Source organism: Cydia amplana, chromosome 4 (genome assembly GCF_948474715.1).
Source record: "Cydia amplana chromosome 4, ilCydAmpl1.1, whole genome shotgun sequence".
NCBI lineage: Eukaryota > Metazoa > Arthropoda > Insecta > Lepidoptera > Tortricidae > Cydia > Cydia amplana.
This window is the reverse complement of record NC_086072.1, coordinates 6421627-6446269: the sequence shown is the minus strand read 5'-3', so window position 1 is coordinate 6446269 and position 24643 is coordinate 6421627. Positions and strand designations below refer to the sequence as shown.

At 37.3% G+C, this 24643-nt stretch overlaps 1 protein-coding gene across 1 annotated transcript; it reads right to left on the bottom strand.

Moving 5' to 3' along the window:
- Positions 1-715: 715 nt before the first annotated feature.
- LOC134647585 (fork head domain-containing protein FD4-like) lies at positions 716-3439 on the bottom strand. Its single transcript, XM_063501941.1, has 2 exons — positions 2179-3439; positions 716-941 (listed from the first exon to the last, which is right to left on the bottom strand). Exon 1 carries the CDS (start codon positions 2965-2967, stop codon positions 2182-2184), a length of 786 nt encoding a protein of 261 aa, XP_063358011.1. The 5' UTR covers positions 2968-3439; the 3' UTR covers positions 716-941; positions 2179-2181.
- Positions 3440-24643: the final 21204 nt, after the last annotated feature.

The following is a 24643-nucleotide window of genomic DNA, read 5'->3' as shown; positions in this document are numbered from 1 at the left end:
CATATTTTCAGCGTCGACTATTCCATTAATTCCAACGGCGACAAAAATATTTAATGTATATACATATTTATGTATTCATCACTTCCTTTATTAATAAATAAATAGTAACATTTAATTTGGAGTGCAATTCTGGAGGTTAAGAATAGAACTTTTAGGAGAAAGATAATTTTAGAATCAAGTAAAATGAATAGAGGAGTGAAGTAAGACATTTTTGCGGTACGAAGTACTGCGACAAATTAACAAAATGAGTGGTACAATTGAGGTGCCTCACGAGTGAGCGACTCAACACTAGTGGAATGTATTGGACCCCATATATTCTACGACTCTTCTCTTTCCGCACAGACTCTAGTTATATTATAAAACATGGAATAACTTTACAATTTCCTCTATTTTAGTGTTGTGGTTCTATTATCTGTGTCAGGAGCATCTGTTATTTATATATGAATATGATTATCAAGAAGGGTACCAGCTAGTGCGTCTCGCCCGCGCTAATACGTGTACGATCAAGTACGAGTGAAATGCACGATAACTGAATAACATCAGTGAAATGTCAATCTGACATCAGTGTACGTTCAGATTGGCCTGTATATTTATAAACTTCTGTACTCTAACACGCCGTTAATAAAATGATAATAGTCTGTCCTTATTTGTAATTTGTCTCTGACCTCAAATTATCAGTTATGTGTGTATGATAGATAGGTACTTTAGGTACTACAAGAAACTTACCACGTTATGCTTATCCTGCTAGTGGTCATTAGACTTGATGCCAATATTGCCATCAGACTTCCAGTCTAATTTATTAAAGTTTTAAGTTCTAAGTCCATTGCACTAATTAATCTTCTTTTTTGATTTATTTAGGTATTTCCAATATGTAACAGACTGTAGGTTTTTTCTAAGTCTAGAGTTATCTTGAGATCGTTTTTAAATTTTTGTTGATCTACCTGTAGACAAAGAAAAATTAAATTAATAGAGCTACCAGTAATTAATTTAATATGTTAAATAGTTTGTAATTTTACTTTAGATAGGTAACAACTTAATTAGTCAATGTTAAATGAGTGCCAAGTAAGAATGGGTTAGATTAAACCCGATTATCATATCACGACATGGCCACGATAACCATGATTTCCCATACCTACATATTTATTTACTTTCATAGACAAACACATGTAACAAAAAAAAAACATTAACTAAAGGGTTGAAATAAATAGTTTGGTATTGTTGACTTTTTTGTCTTAATGTAGGTACATACTTGTGTTTGACTTTTATATATGTATTATTTTATCTTGGCAAGTGACTCCAAGTATAGTCCTCAGGCAGCGCACGTGGAAAGCGTTGAGCTTGCGTTCTTGTTTCGCGTATGTACTAGTTCATGTTTCTGATGCGTACAGCATGATGGTATAATTTTGATACAGGCTAATAAACTACTTATTCTACTTAGATCTACTTCAAAATTATAAACTAGACTCCAGTATTAGTAGTAGTAGGTGCATCAGAGATAGCGAATTACAATTTTGACTAAAAATGCAGTTTTAAAAAATGTATATGGATGGATATTAAGAAGTAATAAGTAAAAATTAAAGACGCGAGTTTACAATATTCATACCCCCGGAGTTACACACAATGTTTTTTTAGCGTTAAGCGAAATAATTCTTAAATACGGTGAGATTTCAAACATTACTAGGCTTAACCTGTCTGTCATTGTTTTTAGGCTAACCGCATTGAAGGCAGGAAGGCACAGCACAGACCCACCCGCTTCAGCCACGATTTAAAATAGTGTAAAAATGTTTTAAACAGCTGCTATTAAATTAATCAAATGAAATAAGTATTTCTAAACATAAACAAAAATATTAAATTATAAACGTCAGTAGGTATTTAAAAACTCATTTACTTATACCTAGGTAGGTACTTGTTTCGTATGAATTGATTAAAAAAAGTTTTTGTCCTTTATTAGGTAGGTACACCTTTATGAAATAAGATCTTTTTCGAGCAAGTGTGATGAAAGTGTTATTTTATTGTAAATACGACTATGACTACATAGGTTCTCTTATCTTATGGGCACTTGTGTAGGTACCACCTACCTAATACATAGTCCCTACTTTAGGTCATTGTAGTTTATTCGTTATATGTATATTCGTGTTATTAGTGTAAGTTTTTAATTTACATATGTAAGACACTCACCATTCATGAATTAAGCGTATAATGTGAAAACTGGTTAGTGTCTCGCCACGTCCACAACGGGGGCAGGCAAGACTGCTGCAGCCCGGCCAGCAGCTCTGCGTGGTAACGCTGCGCCGCCAATAGGTAAGGCGCGGGTGGTAGTGGCAGCGGACAGTGCGGCTGCATGGGCGGCGGCGGCGGTGGTGATGGCGAGCGCCGCGGCTCCGGCTCTAGCAGCGCGTCGATCGTAAACGCGCGCCGCGGCCGCGGCCCCGCCGGCAGTAGCGCTGCCGTATCAGGCGCTTCCAGCGGCTCGGGACTCAACCTTGAACACAGGTTCACAGTGGGCCCATACAATCCTCCACTCGGCATACTCGGTGGCGGCGGCGGCCCGCCCGCCTGACGCGCCAAAAACGCTCGATTAAAACTTGCCAGCGCCGCCAGTTCCGCATTCAAACTGTCTTTCTCTCCCTTATGTAACTTAAACCGTTTGCGCCTCCTCAATAGCGAGCCATTCTCGAACATGTCGAAGGCCTGCGGATGCAGCGTCCAGTAGGCGCCCTTGCCAGGCCGATCCGGACGGCGCGGCACCTTCACGAAACAGTCGTTGAAGGAGAGGTTGTGCCGCAGAGAGTTCTGCCAGCGCTGCGTGTTGCGCCGGTAGTATGGGAAGCGGTCCGTGATGAACCGATAGATCTCAGAGAGCGGCAGCATGCGCTCTGGGGAACTCCAGATGGCCATGGCGGTCAGAGCTATGTATGAGAACGGTGGTTTTTGGTCTCCGTAGGACTCACGTGTGGGTCGAGGCATAGTTTGTCACTAACCCGGTATTGTTTTGATTATTATTGTCAACTGAAAATTGGCTGGTCACACGTCTCCCGCAGCGGAGTGGAAGATAAGGACTGGGCGAGCGAGCGAGACTGGCGCATGAGGCAGGAGGGGCCTGCCGCCGGCGCCGCCCCATGCCGCTGCGCCAATCGCGCGCCTCTCTGTTTGTTTGTTGTTTTTGTCGGCTCGAGACCCTTTACAGAGGAATTTAAATTGTTATCACGTTTACATTATACAAAATTTATTCGACACCGACAACGCTTGAGCTTGTTTCGAAATTGCAATGATTAAAGAAGTAGGTAGGTGGGTACTTATCGACGCTGGGTGAGAGAGTTGAAATGATGGGAGATGATCCCTATTAGCGGAGCGGGTGTGTAACTAGAGCTCGCGGCAATTTAGAACAGTGGATCTATCTTGAAGTCATATGAATAGGTAGAGGGATGCTGTTACAATTTTGCAACTTGCATGAATTTATATTTGTAGGTACCTACATTCTGCTCTAGAACAGTGAATTACATAGGTGCATAAGATTTACATTTTTACATAATATTATGTAGGTACATTTATATAAAATCATGGAAAATGTTTAATAATTTTATAATAATTTTATTTATGTAATGACAATATCGTAATGATTTTTACAGTAATTAAACCTGGTGCTCCATTACGACACCCTGTGCTAGGTATAATAAGCACATTACGTAGGTAATAACTACCCCGAAAATGTAAAGGGCCATATGTAGGTACTGTAAAACGTTGTGCGATAGGTACACGCGCGGATAGGTAAAACGCAACTCTTGTTCATTTAATTAAAACACTCCCTTCATTGTTGTATCATTACCGATCTGATACCTATGGCAGCTTTCGTCAGTTACCTATAGCGTTAAGTTAATTTTGTTGGAAACACTTGCTTTTGAACTTTCCGAAGTTTTGTGGTGAATAAATTTTTAGCATTCATCTGTACCTTTTAAATACCTACATATTTATTATAAAATTCTTCTTTACGTTGTTAACATGGAGAATGTTCGTGAACCTCAAAGGCCTGGCATCACAAATATTGCACTCCCGGATTTGCAACCGTTTATCATGTAAAAAATATAAAAAATTGTCACCTGGAGAGGTCTTTAATCTGAAAAAAAAATCCAGCATGTTCCTAATAGCATAAATACCTAATGCTTCCAATAACTCTAAACGGCTAGCGTCTACAATAAATCTCTCAACATTTCATCCCTATAGCTCGTAGACTAGCAGTACCTCGCATAGTGTTGCACTGCTACTAATATTTTCATTCCCGGGAAATATAACTGGTAATGAATTAATAGTGTCTCAGTGCCGGAAAGTTACAGGTAATTAGTAATTTACCGGCCATAAATACCACAAACTGGTCATATTCAAATGTTTCTGTTTCTTAATCACAAGATATTGTTAAGTTAAAAATATTTCGATTATTCTATTAGATATTAAAGTTCGAGCACGATAAGTCTGCAACGATTTTGATAGCACACGCAGTGCAAGTGTTACTTTAAACGTTAAACTTCTATGAAATTATGTCTTGATCTAACTCTATCTTCATCTAAATGTTTACCCCTTTCCCCCTTGTCTTCGTTTCTTCTCTTGAGTCCCGTACATTTTGTTCAATTTTTATATCCCTAAAGAACTTTTTGCAGGAACGATATAGAACTACTCTATTACCGATCTGAAACCGTTTGAAACTGAACTTACAGCTTTAATTTAAATCAGAAATGATGGCCCTGACCTTCTTACAAAAGGTAAGGTTTCGGGACCAATAATTAGGTAGTTTTCTCAATGTATATTATAAAATAAAGTATAGGTACTTAATAAACTTTAAAAATACAAAATAAATAAGTTTTAACAAAAAAAGTAATTGCTATGTTCGATCAAATTCAATCAATGCTCATTTCATATTTTTTAAAATTTTCATATTTTTAGTTTTTGTGAAAAAAATGTAAGGTACTAGCTGTTGCCCGCGACTTCGTACGCGTGGATTTGTATATTGGTGGTTATATATATATTCTATATTAGCTTAGAATAATATGCAGCAAAATATTGCAGTAGGACGGTTAATCATTTGTTAATTATTCATATTATACAACGCATGAGACTTGTCTTTCACAACCTACGAAGTTTCTAGCCCCTAACTAAATAAAATTGTTCTCGACATAATCCCTCTAAACCCCCTTTAGAAGATATTCATGTCATCTATTTAATAAAACCTACTACCTAACTACCTATTTACGAAGTTTGAAGTAAATAAAATTTGAACCCTATATAAACTTTCAACCCCTTTTTAACCATTTTAGGGGATTCTCTGAAATTAGTTTTCTTGTATTTAAATTTAATATCTATTTGCAAAGTTTCAAGTTCCTAGCTTAAAATGAAATTTACACCCCAAGACGAACTTTCATCCCCTTTTTAACCCCCTTAGGGGTTGAATTTCCAAAAAACGTCGCAATCACTTTATTTTGTGATCGGCTATTATGCCTTTCAAAGAAGTTTCAAAGCATTTGTAATGGATTCAAACTTTCAACACCTTTTTAACCCTGTTACGGGATGAATTTTCAAAAACGCTGAAATTACTTTTCCTGTCTTTTAATAATATCCCCAAATACAAAGATTCAAGTCCCGCGCTCGAAAAAATGTTTGATATCCATACAAACTTTCAACCCTTTTTTCACCACCTTAGGGGATGAATTTTCATAAACGCTGAAATTAGTTTTCTTGTATTTAAATTAAATATCTATTTGCAAAGTTTCAAGTTCCTAGCTTAAAATAAAATTTGCACCCCAAGACGAACTTTCATCCCCTTTTTAACCCCCTTAGGGGTTGAATTTCCAAAAACGTCGCAATTACTTTATTTTGTGATCGGCTATTATGCCTTTCAAAGAAGTTTCAAAGCATTTGTAATGGATTCAAACTTTCAACCCCTTTTTAACCCTGTTAGGGGATGAATTTTCAAAAACGCTGAAATTACTTTTCTTGTCTTTTAATAATATCCTCAAATACAAAGATTCAAGTTCCGCGCACGAAAAAATGTTTGATATCCATACAAACTTTCAACCCTTTTTTCACCACCTTAGGGGATGAATTTTCAAAAACGCTGAAATTAGTTTTCTTGTATTTAAATTTAATATCTATTTGCAAAATTTTGAAGTTCCTACCTTAAAATGAAATTTGCCCCCCAAGACGAACTTTCATCCCCTTTTTTAACCCCCTTAGGGGTTGAATTTCCAAAAACGTCGCAATCACTTTATTTTGTGATCGGCTATTATGCCTTTCTAAGAAGTTTCAAAGCATTTGTAATGGATTCAAACTTTAAACCCCTTTTTAACCCTGTTAGGGGATGAATTTTCAAAAACGCTGAAATTACTTTTCCTGTCTTATAATAATATCCCCATATACAAAGTTTCAAGTCCCACACTCACAAAAATATTTGATCTCCATACAAATTTTCAACCCGTTTTTCACCACCTTGGGGGATGAATTTTCAAAAACGCTGAAATTAGTTTTCTTGTTTTTTAATATAATACATTTTTAGAAAGTTTCAAATTCCTAGCTTAAAATAAAACTTGTACCCCATACAACCTTTCATCCCCTTTTTAACCCCCTTAGGGGTTGAATTTTTCAAAATCGCTTCTTATCTCTTGTACACTTTATAAATGCAACCTAGTGTGCAAATTTCAACTTTCTAGCTTTTGTAGTTTCGGCTCTGCGTTGATGAATCAGTCAGTCAGTCAGTCAGTCAGTCAGTCAGTCAGTCAGGACACTTGCATTTATATATATAGATTACGAATTTTTAAAATGCGTTTTAGACTTCGTGATTTTTTTCTATCGAGCAAAAGTCCAAAAATCGGGATACGAATCGATCAAGTTACTAGAGGCCTTCAAAATTGCTAAACAAATTTGTTTTGGCAATCGTATCTAAAAAAGCGGTACGATTTTTCAAAAACTCTGCATTTTGAATCTACGGCACCTTATGGCTCCTCTACACGATGGGCCAGCGCCGGCCACTCCAAGGGACGCAGTCATGCGGTAGAATGAGATAGCAATATCACTTGCTCCCTCTAACGCATACAATGCGTCCCTTGGAGTGGCCGGCGCTGGGCCATCGTGTAGAGGAGTCATTAAGGGCAGTTGTCGACAATATGCGAGACCAGAACATCACTACACTTAACACAACGTTCGCCTGCGGCCCGCGAAAATGCTAAGGTTCGCGATGAACGAGCTGCTGCTGGCGACGTTGTGATTGACGACGTGCTGCGCGGATAAGGCTGCTGTTATAAACGTAATCACAGTCAAATAATAGATGCTACGAGTAGGGTTTGCACGACGGATCTGAAATATATGGCAACATCCGCGGATCCGGATCCAGATCCGGATAATTTCATACATTTCGGATCCAGATTGCAAACCTTAGCTACGAGGTAAGAAAAATAGGGCCGAGTTATGGCTTTCCATAACTCGGCCCTATTTTTCTTACTTATTTCTCGTACTTGTGTTTGCAAATTACCGTATGATCACTAATCGCTATACAATCCACAACTAACAAACAAATTAAAAAAAAATACAAAGAAAACAGCGTTATAAAATGAGAAAGTTTATATCGTTAAACCATTTAGGTATATAACTATATACGTGCAGTACACCTCGATCGTGTATGTGGCAACTCAACACAATACATGAATTAACTATTGTAATGAGTTGCCACTTGATCATTCGTAAAATGAAATTATGTGAATAATTGGTTGCAAAATGATATTTGGTAATAATTTAGACAACCCAATCAACCAGCAGGAACAAATAGCCCAGACTCTAAAATGTGTCTCCAATAATACATAAAAACAATGATTTGGGTTGATAATCATTAAACATTTAGACGTACTCTGAAGGGAACCCTGCTATAGTAAAAAGCCGATTTGAAAACCCCAAAGTTACACGAATAATAAAGTAAAAGCACAGTGATTTGTAGTTTTTGTGTTTGGATTACCGCACTCGGGAGTAAATAGTCCCCGACTAATGCGGGGGTGCTAACTACCCTCACTTGTTCGGCTCTAATGGCCCGTCCCGTAACGCCCTCGTATTTGCAAAGCTTTTAGAAAGCCAGATTTGTTACTTGCCACTTGCCTTTCTGGCTTGAAAGGAGAAAATTTGCACTTAGTGAGTTGATGCAAGCGAAGAAATTGGCTACCATTAATCCAATGAAAGTCAAACGCAATGATTTACGAAAGAAAATATGAGGTCACTAAAAATAAAACCTTAGTAGATGTTTATAATATGTATACTTGAGTCGAGTAAATTCGGAAATATCAATCTGTGGGCATGTGAATGATTCAGTGATAATTACTCTATTTCCAGGAGAATAAAGCATGCTGAATGCTGATCTATTCAAGCCTTTACTTTAATACTTTCAGTGTCAAGTATCCCATTTCTAATACGAAATGAACACTCCTAGCGTGTTCTTGGCAGTGAATGTGCTAATGGCAACAAGCAGTGACATTAGATTGTACATGTTATAGCTAAAGACATTATCAAACCGACACACGGAATGTCATAGATGATCAATCCTAATAGCTATGGCATTATCTCTCCATCATCTGTACGCCAGCCACGTCGCGCTAAATTATCGGCGTCTGCGCAAATAGGGCCATTAAATTCAATCGGTCCCGCTACAAGAAGACAGAAGCGTCACTTACCCGTCCACTATATAATTTAGAGATATTAACTTAACACTGAGCGGTTCAGCATCAGCACTGAGGCTTCCTCGTGCTCTGTATACCAAATATGTTCCTATTGTCCTACCCGAGCAGAAGGATCAGCTTTCGTCGTGTATCAAATTACAGAAATTACCTTAATGTAAGTACTTAAATGTATTATTAGACCGTTTAACTTCTCATAATGGAGGCGACGTGTGGCTAAACTGTTGTATGGTAAATTTACACTATCAGCCTTTGTCACTATGCGATTCTTAGAAGAAAATTGTGAGAATTTACATCTTGTAGGTTAAATGGCAATCAGATCAGATCAGCCGATACGAACTATGCAGAAATTAGGATGATATATCTTATTCTAACACATAAGTAACTGCGTTCTAGTTCATTAGACTTTGCTTTAAACAATTGTGAGCAGCATAAACTTTAAATTACATAAGTATTACATAGTGTTATTTATATGCATTTCTGGCTACAAAAAAGACTGAAACGTGCTTTGGTATAATACCATTAATAATAACTGTAGTAGGTAAGAGTAGGTATCATTGTTATTTGATACCTACTAATACATAATGTATGAATAGTACAATACGATACAAGTGCGAAAAGTAGGAAAATTCGCAACGAGTGGCGATAAATTGAAACACGAGAGGCCACAATCGACGGAAGGGAGTGTTTTAAATCGACACGATAAACGTGGTTATGTATACTCCTCATTTTTACATAGTTTGAAAATTAAAACAAATAAACACAATGTATTTTTAGTTGCACATTATACTACATAATTATATTGGTACCTACATGTAAATAAAAGGAAAAAAATCAGTAAAACTCCTCTTTTGGCACATCATTCGATTGGTCTTCAAAAGTTTTTTCGATTAAGTGAATGGGTACTTTTTTTAATAAAAGGACGTAACTACGCTCTTTAGCTTGTATGGGATCACTCCACTTTCGTAACGATATTTTCTTTGACTTACCGAGAAGGGACTGGTAAACATTAAAATGCATTTCCGTAAATAAATTCCAATGAACTCAGAACATCAAACATCAAACATCAACATTTATTCAGCAAATAGGCCACAAGGGCACTTTTACACGTCAACATGGAATTTACATACAGCAAAAAAAAACACATCTACAATTATAAAATACAACTTTCTAAGCCGCAAATATAAAATCAAACTAAAGTATTACATAGAGATGTAGATTAGAGACTTTAGTCTCTAAATGTCGAATTACAAAAAAAAACGCTATAACAATAGTATTGAAAAAAAAGAACACAAAGATACTAACTATAATCTAAAATTATTTAGTGATGTAAATGTCTCTAAGTGTCATCATAACTAAAAGATTACAATATATAGTAGTTAATCAAATTATCCTTAGAGATGTATAGGGTCTCCAAGAGTCAAAATCCTGTATACCTAATTAAAACATTCATTAAGTAAGCAAATGACAATAAAAATAAAATATCATACGAGAACCGAATGATGTGTGTCTGTGTCCATGTAATTATCCTCAAAAATAGAGTAACTAATAATAATAGCTCGTGTTAGCTTAAATAGACCAGTCTCCACAAACAGCACCCGTTCACGAGTATGACGCGTATCTCAGCCATCGCCTCTCTCAACCTTCATTCGGGAAAGAACCGCGTTTCGAGCTCATTTTGAAAATAGCACGCATTATGTACTATTTAACGTGTTTCTTTTGCCTGTTTTTCCCGAAATTATTATGTAAATAAATAAAGAAAACCTAATAATCTTTTCCCATCGTATTTTGTCGAAAACGTTCGTATTTATTCTTCTTCTGTCAGGCTCATTACAAAAAAATACTGTACAAATACCTACGTTCTAGTTATTGATAGGTACTCTTTACGTACTCTCTTTCTATGTTCATAAATGACGTGTCTGATCTCGTTAAATATCAGAACCAAAGTCAATCGGACGTCACAAAAAACTAAAACATGAAAAAAAGAACAATAAAAACACTTTAGATTACCTACTTATCATTTTTTACTCGAAGGTCGCTGTCACCTGTTGCGGTCTCCCGAGAAGAAGCAATCATAGCACCTCACTCATAGTCATATCGCCCTAATGATTGCTCCTTTGATGCCGCCGCCGCTCCTAAACATTCGTTGGAAAAAATCAACGTTATTAAGTGTGAATTCTACAAATTGTTCACAAATATTTGCGTCTACCTGTGTTTTTTCAAGCAGCATTTGTTATATTTGCTATGATGGGATCAAGGATGCTATAAATGCTAATTTTGATTAAACACGGTACGTTAATAAGTAATCCCCGGTCGTGCTTCGTTTGGGCCGAATAGGTTTTATAGACTTAAACGTGAGTCACAAGATTAGTTTCGTTTTCAGGTCATATATATTTGAATTGACGACCCTAACGATAGTATATAGGTAATTAAATATGTTTATATACTGGTAATCTGCGGGATATGAATCGTAAGTATGCGCAGGCATTATAGCTTTAAGCACATGCGTTGGGCAGATTACATATAATTATAGCATAATTCGCTAGCTAAATATTAAATCACTAGATGATTGGGCCCATATGCTATATACCGAGGCATACTTACTCAAAATATCTAATACCTTTAAACGAGCAATTCTTGCATATTTATTTATTTATATATATATATATATATACATATATATTTCGGGGATCTCAGAAACGGCTATAACGATTTCGATGAATTTTGGTATATGGGGGTTTTCGGGGGCGCAAAATTGATCTAGCTAGGTCTTATCTCTGGGAAAACGCTAATTTTTGAGATTTTATATGTTTTCCGAGCAAAGATCGGTCTCCCAGATATTATGTACTAATGATGTTATTCACAAACGTTTGTCAAATCTAAACAATTGTTGAGAATCGTTTGTCCCTATTTTGACATTTCTCTTTGTTAGAAAGACACGAAATTTAACAGAGGTTTGTAAGTTTTATAAATAAGGGGGTGAGTATGTAGGTCCCTATAATACCCATGCGAATGTGAAATGAAATACAAAGTCATGAGTAGGTACAGACTGGACCGTTTATCTCGGTATTTACGTCCTTACATACAAGCAGTTGAAGGGTGGCTCGGCGCGTCACGAGCACCGTGTTTGGCGCATCTCGTATTCTCTTTTACTGAGATTTTATAAGCCAGTGACTAATCCATTATAAGCTTGACATATATCCGTAATAACTATTCGGAACAAGAGATCACTTGTGTACTGGTTCATCTGAGAAGAGAGCTTGGTACATATGTCGGCGGCAGATCGTAAAATCGGGCATATCGAGATATTCCTAGGCATATCATGAAACGCCGCCATTTCATGATCTGACTAGCGACTACCAGCCATATCGTTCAAACATCAACGTTTGACGATTTGCCTAGCGACGTTTAGGCATATCAAATAAGTAGGGTGTGATATTCCTAGGCAGATCATGAAACGCCGGCATTTCATGATCTGCCTAGCGCGACGACCAGCCATATCGTGCAAACCTCAATGAGTGATATTCCTAGGCAGATCATGAAACGCCGGCATTTCATGATCTGCCTAGCGACGACCAGCCATATCGTGCAAACCTCAAGGGGTGATATTCCTAGGCAGATCATGAAACGCCGGCATTTCATGATCTGCCTAACGACGACCAGCCATATCGTGCAAACCTCACGGGGTGATATTCCTAGGCAGATCATGAAACGCCGGCATTTCATGATCTGCCTAGCGACGACCAGCCATATCGTGCAAACCTCAAGGTGTGATATTCCTAGGCAGATCATGAAACGCCGGCATTACATAATCTGCCTAGCGCGACCACCAGCCATATCGTGCAAACCTCAATGGGTAATATTCCTAGGCAGATCATGAAACGCCGGCATTTCATGATCAGACTAGCGACCACCAGCCATATCGTGCAAACCTCAAGGGGTGATATTCCTAGGCAGATCATGAAACGCCGGCATTTCATGATCTGCCTAGCGCGACCATCAGCCATATCGTGCAAAACTCAATGGGTGATATTCCTAGGCAGATCATGAAACGCCGGCATTTCATGATCTGCCTAGCGACCACCAGCCATATCGAGCAAACCTCAAGGCTCAAAAGGAACGTAAACTTGTATTAAAAGGTACGATCTGGCAACACTGTGACTCGGACGCAGCGCCATATAGAATGCAGCGCCACCAGTGGCAAAAAATGCAATTATTTTACGATGCGATCGGTATGAATGAAGCTAGGAATTCGATGAATACATTGCTCCCATCGATCTGCCGAATCATTTATAAGACAGATCGTGATATGCCTGAGTTAATGTTAGTCAGATCATGAAATGGCGGCGTTTCATGATATGCCTAGGAATATCTCATCAATTATTTTACAATGCGCCCGGTATGAAGCTAGGAATATCAACGAATACATTGGTCTGACCGATCTGCCGCCTCTTTTATAAGGCAGATCGTGATACGCCTGGGTTAATCTTAGTCAGATCATGAAATGGCGGCGTTTCATGATATGCCTAGGAATATCTCGATATGCCCGATTTTACGATCTGCCGCCGACACATACATGATGAAGACGCCCCCACATCAGCTCTTACACAATGCCAGTTCATTAACTCTGGGAATAACGTATTTTCAGTAATAGGTACTACGTTAAATCGTTAAGTATTAAACACTGTTTGAAAGTCGCCGACTTGGAATGATACAACACTTGCCAAAGGTAATTTCTTATATCGTAAACGGCTGTTCTGTCTTGGCCTTGTATTTCTATCGTTTTCAGAGTGCAAGCGAGTCAAATGCTTAACGTCCAATTTAGTTGTGACCTCTTGATCCGTTACAATTTAGTGTAATCTAATAGCACACTGTACTGGTTCGCCTTAGTTAGGTAAGGAATTGGAATAGAACCCTAAGAGCTCTTCAGCAGGATATTTTCTAATGCTCGTATAATGTCCTTTTTATTGAGTGTAAATAATTGAGTTTGTATCAACGACGAGCCGCCTTCTGCTAGCTGGAGTTTTAACACTCATTTCGGATTTCCCACCTTTAATGTTCCCATAAACTTTACGTGTTGGTATGACAAACGATTTTAATTCTTATCGTAATCTACGAAAATTGATTTTTGTCTGACAAGTTCAAATGTACATTACGTCGTCAGAATTAAATAAACTTTAAGAGGAAGTATGAGTTGATGGTATTCTGTCTATTCAAAACTTGTACTAGGCAAGTCTCTATAACCAGTGTTTTACAAACAGGTCAAATATCAAGTCAATTTCGACTTTAGTTTGAGACTCAGAAGTTGCGCCAATATTTTGCAAATGTATGTAGATCGGATCATACTCCAATAGGTACATATTTTATGTTCGATCTGATCTTATGACGAGGATAATGACACTATCCATTTCATCCAAGAGATTTTAAACAATACGTAGAAAGTTTTAACGATCTTTTTTTATAAAATAAGATACCTAATAAATATGTTTCATATATGGAAGAACAAACAGTCAAAAATTGAACCTTTTAAGCGACGCAAATGAACACTACCTCACGATTCCCCTTAGGCCAGCTTATTATTTACTGTAACGCGACATTGATCCCTAAATACGTTATTATTTGGTCCAATTTTTATTTGAAGACGGCGGCAAGGCCGGAAAGATTAGAATTATTTGTTGTTGGGACATTATTTATTTGACTATGGGCCCGATTCGGATTTTGTAATAGACATCTATTAGATATCTTTTAGACATCGCCAAGATACGATAACGATATGTTTAAGATCTAACCTGTCAAATTTGACATTTCCGCGATTCTGGAGATACTCTTGAACGATTTCCACAAGATATTACTTAGAAATCTAATTCACATCTAATAGATATCTAACACGATCTATCGTAAAAGTGACATTGGTTGCCCGAATTGCGCTGCAAAAGAGAACTAGTTGAAATCTAAACTATAACATATCTAGAATGGATCTAGTACGTGTCGTCTCTTGTGAATATCTTGAAGTTCGAATACGGCAGTAGTTGTCGCGGCTTATGTCGGTGTGACTGTTGTCAGGTCGGTTGTATCGTACTCACAAATTACAATATTTGATTTGTATTTTATTGTAATACGGTGTGTTATGTAAATAAACTTTGTCCGCTGTGAGATGGATCTACTAAGGTCAGTGGAATCGTTTATATCCAGTGGCAGATTTAAAATGTTAGCTGTCAAGTTTTAAATTAAAAAATAACCCATAAATCAGTCCATAAATCCATGAACACTAACTTACCAGCCGATAAGCCAAAACGGTATAAAATTGAACTTTTGTCAATGTTAAGTTAAACGATACACATAAGACGAATAACGAAATTTTGAGGACAAAGGCGTCCTTTTAGATTTTAAAATCTATTATTATAATATAATAGATACTTATTGTTATTATATAATATAGATACCTATGTGTTATAAATCATTGACCTGACGGCATAAATCATTTTTTCTTAGATCTTCCAGGTAATGCTAACACTGACTACGAAATGCTGGCTTATTATGAAGAGAATAAAATCACTGATCAGGTGTTCAACCTAACCGGCTGCACAGAGACGCAAGTTTCAAAAATAATCGCGTCTATTACTACGAATGCAAGTGGCCATGACGGTACGACAACTGAAATGATACGCCTGACACTAGACGTTACTCTACCGGTTATAACGCACATCATCAACACGTCAATCGTAACAAACGCTTACCCAGAAGCCTGGAAAATAGCTAAGGTAAAGGCGATACCGAAATCTAACAAGACCGAAGAATATAAAGATCTGAGACCGATTAGTATCCTGCCGGTACTATCAAAAGTTCTGGAAAAAATAATCTGTGAGCAGTTATCTAAGTATCTAGAGGATAATAGCCTGCTCCCATGTACACAGTCAGGCTTCCGCAGCAAACATGGAACGGCGACAGCAATAGCGAAAGTCACAGATGATATTATTGCAGCATCAGACAGGGGAATGGGAGCCATTCTGGTACTCTTGGATTTCTCGCGTGCCTTTGACTGCCTCAATCCAACATTGCTACTTTCCAAAATGGCACATTATGGAGTATCCCCGTCCTCATGCAAATGGTTTCACTCTTTTCTTACCAATCGAAAGCAGTATGTTGAAATGGAAACAGATCAGGGCGAAGTACTGAAGTCACAAACACTAGAAATTACACGCGGTACACCACAGGGCTCTATTTTGAGCCCGTTGCTGTTTATTCTTTACACAGCGGATTTAGTCATGAACATTGAACATTGTAATGCTCACTTATACGCGGATGATACTCAGCTATATTACTCTTTTGCGCCAAACGATTTGGATATTGCTCTTAAAAAAATCAACGCAGATTTAGAAGCCGTAGCGAAATGGTCAGGTAAAAATAACCTCATCCTAAATCCAGCTAAATTCCAGTACATAATACTAGGAAACAAGTGGCAGTGCTTAAAAATAAAGGAACAAAACCCCAGAGTATCGATAGGGACGGCGCCGGTCACGCAAGTAGACACAGCCAAAAACCTCGGGTTAGTCATGGATGGACAATTGAGATATATTGAACATGTAAATACTAAAGTCAGAAATGCCTTTTACCGATTAAAAATACTATACAGAATTCGCAAATATCTCTCAGAAAAAGTTAGGGAAATTCTCGTAGAAGCATTAATACTGGCACCCTTTAACTACGCAGACATAGTATATGGACCCAGGCTATTAGCAGATACAAAAAAATACATACAACGCATTCAAAATGCGTGTACTCGTTTTTGCTATGAAATTCCCAGACGAGCGCATATTACTCCTTATCTGAACGACAAGGCCAAAATGAATATGACAAACAGGAGGACAATGCATTTGGCCTGTGCAGTACGAAAAATATTAGAATATGAGAAGCCCCGTTACCTATTTGACAAGTTGAAATGGGTTAACGACACACGGTTCAGGTTGCTAAGAGGATGCACCAAGCTAGCGACACCTCAACACAAGACTGCCTTCTTCAGAGGGAGCTTCAAATTTGCAGCTGCAAAGGTCTGGAATGATCTACCCCCACCCCTGCGGGAACCCATGGCCTTTGTAAAGTTCAAGCGTTTAGTCCGAAGACACTTGCTAGACATGCAGAGCAAATTTTAGGTTTCCCAGACGGCACCCCTCTTTCTCTCTTTCTTCTTACTACTCACACACACACAAACACACACACACGCACACACACACACACACACACACACTCAGTCACACGCACACACACGGATAGATATGTACATGCATACATACATATATATATATCTATACATACATACCTGCTGGCATTTTGTCTTCTCTTTTGTCGTCTCTTTTAAGTATACGGTTTTTTTTTACTGATTATTGTGGCACTAATATTCTTCTTATTTTCTTTTTTATATGTACAGATATTCTGGATTAAAATAAAAATAATCCAGATTATTGGTATTTTAATCTAGATTGTAAGATATTGTAAGAAATTGTAATGTTCAATATGTTCTTTCTCTTTTCATTTTTTCGATATATAGAGTGACACCTAGATGTACCTACAAGCACCACCAAAATCTGAGGTTTGTTTGTTTGTGACCGACACAACTCAAAGGCTCGGTCTGAAAACCAGCGCTGAGCCTCCGGCACAGCACATGCTGAGACTGAGACCTATTGCCTCACAATATTTGTAACGATAGATTAATTATTAAGTACATATGTATTAGCTAGTAAGTTTTTTTTTGTGGCAATAAAATGTTTGAAGTTTGAAGTTTGAAGTTATACCTATGACGCGCAGCGCATCTCGCTCGTACCGTAGATGTACCTATTGGTAAGAAGAATGATAACAAAACGAGATCAAATTCGGCCTATTCTTACGCTCCTGATGTTATGAAACTATCGACCGGATATTTAATAAATAATAAGATTAACAATTTATCTGTTCCACATTTTATGGCAGTGCGTGACCCGCACACATGGCGCCGCCTGCGGCTCGATTTGTAACACATTTGTACAGGGTGCCACTGACCACATGCTACGATTGCTATGTAAAAATGCCATCCTAATCCTAAATACAGTTTGAAATAAAATTTCTGGTAAAGAATATAAATAATTGTATTAAGTCATAGTAGATATTGATCCCTAAAATAAAAAAGGGCCTCGGCGCTGCAGGGAGTGCGCTCTCTATTCTGGCACATGAAAAATCATGTTCATTGAACATGGTAGATTTGAGGAGTGATCATACTCAGTAGTAGGAAAAGCGTCAGAAAAAGAGGGATATTAAAGGATATTTAATTAATATTTAACTAATTTAATTAATTTAATAAATTAATTAAATTTAATGAATTTAACTAATTTGATTAATGTAATAAATTTAATTAATTTAATTGTTTTAATTAATTTAATTAATTTAATTGATTTAATTAATTTAATTGATTTAATTAATTTAATTGATTTAAATTTAATTAATTGATTAATTCATTTTGTATCAAGCAGAAACGGAGGGAAGAGAAGATAGAGAAGGGAACCATGGTTGCAATAAAGAATTATGAATTATGAATTATGAAGTTCTGCAGCTTCGGCTTTTTGCAGGCCATACCAGCAATACGGCTGAGCCGCCGCTGGCTATGTAAAACACTGTAAGGGTAAGACAGACAAGACATGTGAATATTTAGTTGGGTGTGCTGTTTCTATTTCTATATTAATTTCGTGTAGGTAAACTTTATTTACATTAAAGATGAATAGCCTGAAAATATATTCAAATCCGTAAAATACCATACATCAATTAGGAAGCTCCAATTAATTAGTCGTAGTACTTTGTCTACTCAAAGAGCACGTTTTTACCTTCTGTCACCATCGTGCCGAGTCAAGGTTTGTAAAATAAATGTTATGTAACGTTATGTTAATTCCCCCGCACGCCACACAGAAGACAGGCGCAGTCGGCGCTATCTAGATGTTGTACACAGCAACAAGTCGCGATAATCTTTTAAAAGGTGTTCGTTGTGTTGTAGATAATTAATATTTAGGCAGTGCGCCCCGCGGCGCGGCGCGGGCGCGGCTTTGTGCCGCCGAACCGCCGCATTTGTCATGTTAGCGCTCCAAAGGTGTGAATGACTTTTTTCTAACCATTATTAATGACAATGATAGAAAATATTGTTTTTTGTTGCAACATTGTTGATTGTTGTCAATTAGTTTTTTGTTGCATCACGGACTTTTGATTATGAGCGTAGAAGATCGATTTAGTTCGATTTGAATTGAATGTTTGATTTAAAATATGGCTTGGTTCATTAAAGCCTTTGATTTGATTGAATAGGAATAGTGGCTGTGTTCGCTCGAGCGGATAGTAAGACGATAGCAAACGCTTTGGTAGCGGGTTTCATTCTCATTCATTCAGCCATTATAATGGCTGTTGAAAAGAATGAAACCCACTAATGTACATTAGTACATATAGCAGTATATGTAGGTACATATAGGTATATCACGCCTGGCGTTCGCCTGTGGCCTGTGCACGAGAGGAATCGGACCACAGTCTCCATGCCCCAACTTCACATGCTAAATTTGTTAAATGTGTTTGCAGATAAAATTAAATTTTCCCACGACGCTTTATTAAGTCTAAAAGCCATTTAATATTAATATTTCGTGGGGAGATTATATAAGTTCCGGAATTACAAGCCAGGATTCAAGCGACCTCCGTTATGAAAGTCACATGATTAAACCACGATGAACAATATTTTCTTTCTACTGCGGCTATAATCAATAACCCACTTTAAGGAAAATATTTTTTATTCCAAAGAGGCTTCCGTATTACCCTGTCAGAAAGAAAAACTTTTCATGGAACTCAATATTTCGAGAGGCGCTACTTGTTTTGTTACTTTATAATAAAATGAGCTAAATCACGGCGCCGAGCCCCTTGGTACAATGAATAATAAGCAGTAACACCATCTATCCATTATTTTCCTACGCGACCCCAACAATAACAGAAAAGTTGAAAGAATAATGGAAACAATTGAAATTTCAATATTCTTTCAAATTTTCCGCCAAGGGTATAATAAAAACGTCAGCAAAAGTAATACAGCTTCTGCTTAAAGCCAATTTTATTATTCTTGGGATTTACATCACGATGAAAAATAAACCACAGTAAGTTGTATATAGAAAAAATCTTAAATTTTGTCTTTTTCCATTGATACATTACTATGAGAATCAAAAGTACATGTATCCATTAAGCATATTTTTAGTGCATATAGATAATTTCCTTTTTGTATATCTGTCATGCATGCAGTAACTTCATATTACGTTCATGTTCAATTTCGAGCGTATTTTCACGAGGAAGTTCATTACGATTCGTATTAGTTTTTTAAACGTTTAATTGTCCTTATAAATGCTTCTTAAAAACGAGTAAGTTCAGTACGAATATTTTTGTCAGGAATTATATGTAATTTTAATATTGAAAAACTTATTGAGTGTATTGTAGTTTTAAAAAACCTTAATAACGAGTAGTGATGCCCCCCACCCCTTTTTAGGGTTCCATACCCAAAGGGTGAAAATTTACCCTTTGGGTACGGAACGGGACCCTATTACCATAGAGAAAAAAATACATAGAGTGCTCACTCCATACATCAGTTCAGACTATTAATTTCAGTGTCTACATCTAGCATCGAGTAGCGGAAGTATCAGTACTGCTACTTGACAATAGATGTAGCACAGACCGGAAAGTCTTATCTCAACAGCATAAGACTTTCCGGTCGGTGCTACATCTATTGTCAAGTAGCAGTACTGATAGTCCCGCTACTCGATGCTAGATGCTAATAGTCTTTTTGGTACTAAAACTGATGTATGGAGTGAGCACTCTATGTATTTTTTTCTCTATGCTATTACTAAGACTCCGCTGTCCGTCCGTCCGTCCGTCCGTCTGATGTCACCAGGCTGTATCTCACGAACCGTAATAGGTAGACAGTTGAAATTTTCACAGATGATGTATTTCTGTTGCAGCTATAACAACAAATACTAAAAATAAACCCATACAACAAACACGATTTTTTTGCTCTATTTTTTGTTGATGGTGCGGAACCCTCCGTGCGCGAGTCCGACTCGCACTTGGTCGGTTTTTATTATTTGAAGACGGCGGCAAGGCCGGAAAGATTAGAATTATTTGTTGTTGGGACATTATTTATTTGACTATGGGCCCGATTCGGATTTTGTAATAGACATCTATTAGATATCTTTTAGACATCGCCAAGATACGATAACGATATGTTTAAGATCTAACCTGTTTTGCTCTATTTTTTGTTGATGGTGCGGAACCCTCCGTGCGCGAGTCCGACTCGCACTTGGCCGGTTTTTTTGGGTACCTGTCACACCTAATTGAAGGTCTTTATTATAATACCTTAAACAATCTCTGTATATGTGACCCATTACTTTACCGCGACCGAATAGCGGCCCTTTATTAATTACACCTTATCTAACCCAGATATCTCTGTATTGTTAAAATAATATTCAACGATAAGCGCAAATAGCTTCCCGCGATTATTTATTGAGATCTTTGGAACAATAGGTATTATATTACATTGAAACAAATGGACGCTTTTGTGAAATAACAGTACCTGAAGTATTGCTTCCGGACAAACTGAGCAGTGAAACTGTCCTGATTAATGGGCATGATTGCATGTAGGTAGATATGTAGGTAGTCGCAACTTTATCGGTGTTGTAAAAGTAAAGGTGTTATTCCATTTCCGAGTGTACGCAATATGAACGCACGTCCCTCCATTCCATGCTCCATGTTTCAATTTGAAATGACAGAAGTGAACGTGACGTATGGCGACATACCTACCCTTTATTATATATTTTAGGCACCTTAGATGGTTCAATGTAGAATGCAAAGGAACCTGCAATCGCTGTACTTGCTGATTGTTGAGAAATGAAATGTCAATTTTATGCTTACATGTTTTAGGGTCGACTCAAATTTCTAAACAACTCGAATCGAAAAAACACTCTTGGGGTGTTGGATGTTCTCTGTGATAAAAACGGAGTCGGATTCGCGTTCCAAGGGTTCCGTACATTATTAAGTCCGACTCATGTTTGACTGTACAAGTGTACATTTCTAATAGGTTTTTCTTTCATATATAGGTAAATAACTATTTTGTGTATTTTTAAAAAATGTTAGACCCAGTAGTTTCCGAGGTAGGGGGGGGGGGGGATAATAATTTTTTGCCTATTTTCTAGAATAACTGCTAAACTATTAATCCTAAAATTATAAACGAAATATATTTGAGATACTTACAATGAGCTCTTTCATTTGATATGTAACACGATATAGTTTGAAAAACTTTATTTTTTAATTTGCTCATTTAACCCACAAAAATGGCCTCCATATTTAAAATTCATTTATTTACGTTACACGTCCATATCTGGGTCACAAACTTACATATGTGTGCCAAAATTCAATTTAATTGGTCCAGTAGTTTCGGAAAAAATAAGCTGTGACAGATAGACAGATACACGAGTGATCCTATAAGGGTTCCATTTTTTCCTTTTGAGGTACGGAACCCTAAAAATTGCCTAGATAATACAGGTACACAGATAGCTATCTGTTAATACTCTAAACCTTATAAGTCTTATAACTATAACGTCGTACCTAAACTAGGCATTTAGACTCTCATAATAAATTAGTGAAGGTCATCCTGCATCATAACACACGATAGCCGCAGAGGCGTTAGTATTATTAACGCACGGTCAGAGATACCATCGGCCGACAAACTCGATTAGCTGTTTGAATGGTTCCTCTTATACGTGGTCTAAATGATAGGAGAACAGCGGGTGAATCTAAGTTAACTTTTATTAAGAGTCGGTCTCGCCCATAGAGGGTTCCGTACGTTTTAGTATTTGTGATTATAGCGGCAACAGAAATACATCATCTGTGCAAATTTCAACTGTCTAGCTATCACGGTTCATGAGATACAGCCTGGTGACAGTCAGACAGACGGACAGACAGACAGACGGACAGATAGACAGACAGTGGAGTCTTAGTAATAGGGTCCCGTTTTTACCCTTTGGGTACGGAACCCTAAATAGGATAAGCAATAAAAGCATAGGACGTTACAGGTTGCGATAACTTTTAATAAAGTAAATACAGATAGCCTAGCTGCTTTAACTTAGTTATCTGGGACGCAATTCTCTATGAGTCGCTTAACTGCAAACTCGGTTAAATCCATCTGTCAGATTATGTGATTTTGGTAATTTGCTGAGAGGGTCGAATGGATTTACCCGAGTTTGAAGTTAAGCGACGCATATTACAATTATTTAAAAACATACCTCATCAATTAGAGTACGAACCTCACAAACTACTCAAAAATGATCACTTGCGGAGATTTAAAAGTCGTAATCTCAACTAAGTTGAAGTTAATTACTTTCGGCTCTCTCAAACAAGGAGGCTTTGACGGTAAGGCGCGCGGCCATAACTCATCCGAGCGCGTTTTCTTTGTGCCGACCCCATATTACACATTACCGTAGGCAGGCCAACTATACGCCTGTGGGAACACCAGTGTAAGCGTAGCTTCAGATACGTGATTAATATGCGTATTTTTTTTACAAGAGCTTATTGAAATTTATAAAACCAATGCAGAAATGATTAGGAGCATCCGGTTGTTAGAAAATTATTTAATATTTAAAAGTTTTAGTAGTAAATACACACATAGATAATAAAAAAATATGGGGTGGGTCACAGCACACAATAGACAAAACACTATTTGTTTATTGGTATGGTTTGGTATCACTATAAAAAAATTGAATTAAATTTTAAACATTAAGTAAGTACAGTACAATCAAAATTAACAGAATCAATAAAACAATAAGAAACATATTGAAAGAAAAGAAACGCATAATACATAGGTATGTAGGTATCTGGAGTCTTACAAAATCAGACTGCTTGAAATCCGAGCGCTCTACTTTAAAATCCAAATCAGAGATACGATTTATTACTGGTTAGATTGAGACCAAAGCTTGATACACTATGCTATTGGAATAATATTCCCGGCCTACGTAGACGCATCGGCGCAAGTGAGCGAGACGCCCCACGAGAGACGAGGACGCCGACTCGTATCGGACATAATACAAAATGTTTATAGCTTGAGCACTTCCTTTTTTTTTGGGCACTATTTCAAATATTGTTTTAATTGATTGCCGGCAGACCATTTGGCGGCGGTGGAAAGAGCATCCTCCTAATTACAGGGCTGACTCACTTTCATATTTCTCGACCCAGAAACAGGGTTTACGGCGTTTTGCTGTCGATCTGACAGCTGTAATTTACTAAAACTTATCATGTTGGTTTTGTTCCTGGGTTTATTATTAAGGTTTAATTATGAGTTTGGTATGAAGGGTGTTGGATGTTTGTAATTTACTAAAACTTATCATGTTGGTTTTGTTCCTGGGTTTATTATTAAGGTTTAATTATGAGTTTGGTATGAAGGGTGTTGGATGTTTATAACAATTATTATGAAACGTGTACTCGCCAAGTGTTTATAAATATAAATACTTTGACTTAACATGGTTGGTTATCGTTTCCCCCATCGTTTCCAGGCGGTAGTTAAATTCGTCGATTTCATTTTATGAATTTGCACGGCTTTAAGGTAATGGATTAAATTAGATTCACTCGGGTTCACTTTAAAATTCTGCTTACAGACTGTTCCGAAGTACGTTGCGCGTAACGTGTCTCACAGGTCTAAGTATTTTGCGCCAATTGTACAGTCGCCATCAGATATATCAGGGTGGCCGAGGTGCTCAAAAACATCTGAACACGTACTCTAACGGCTTGGAAATAAAGGCGTGTTAAGATACCTATTTGGTACCTCTTAAGTATCTGTCAATCTGGCGTTAAGATATTCAAAACATCTTATGTATTTAAGAAAGTTTAATTAGCAAACTTTTAAGTAACTATTGTCTTGCCAT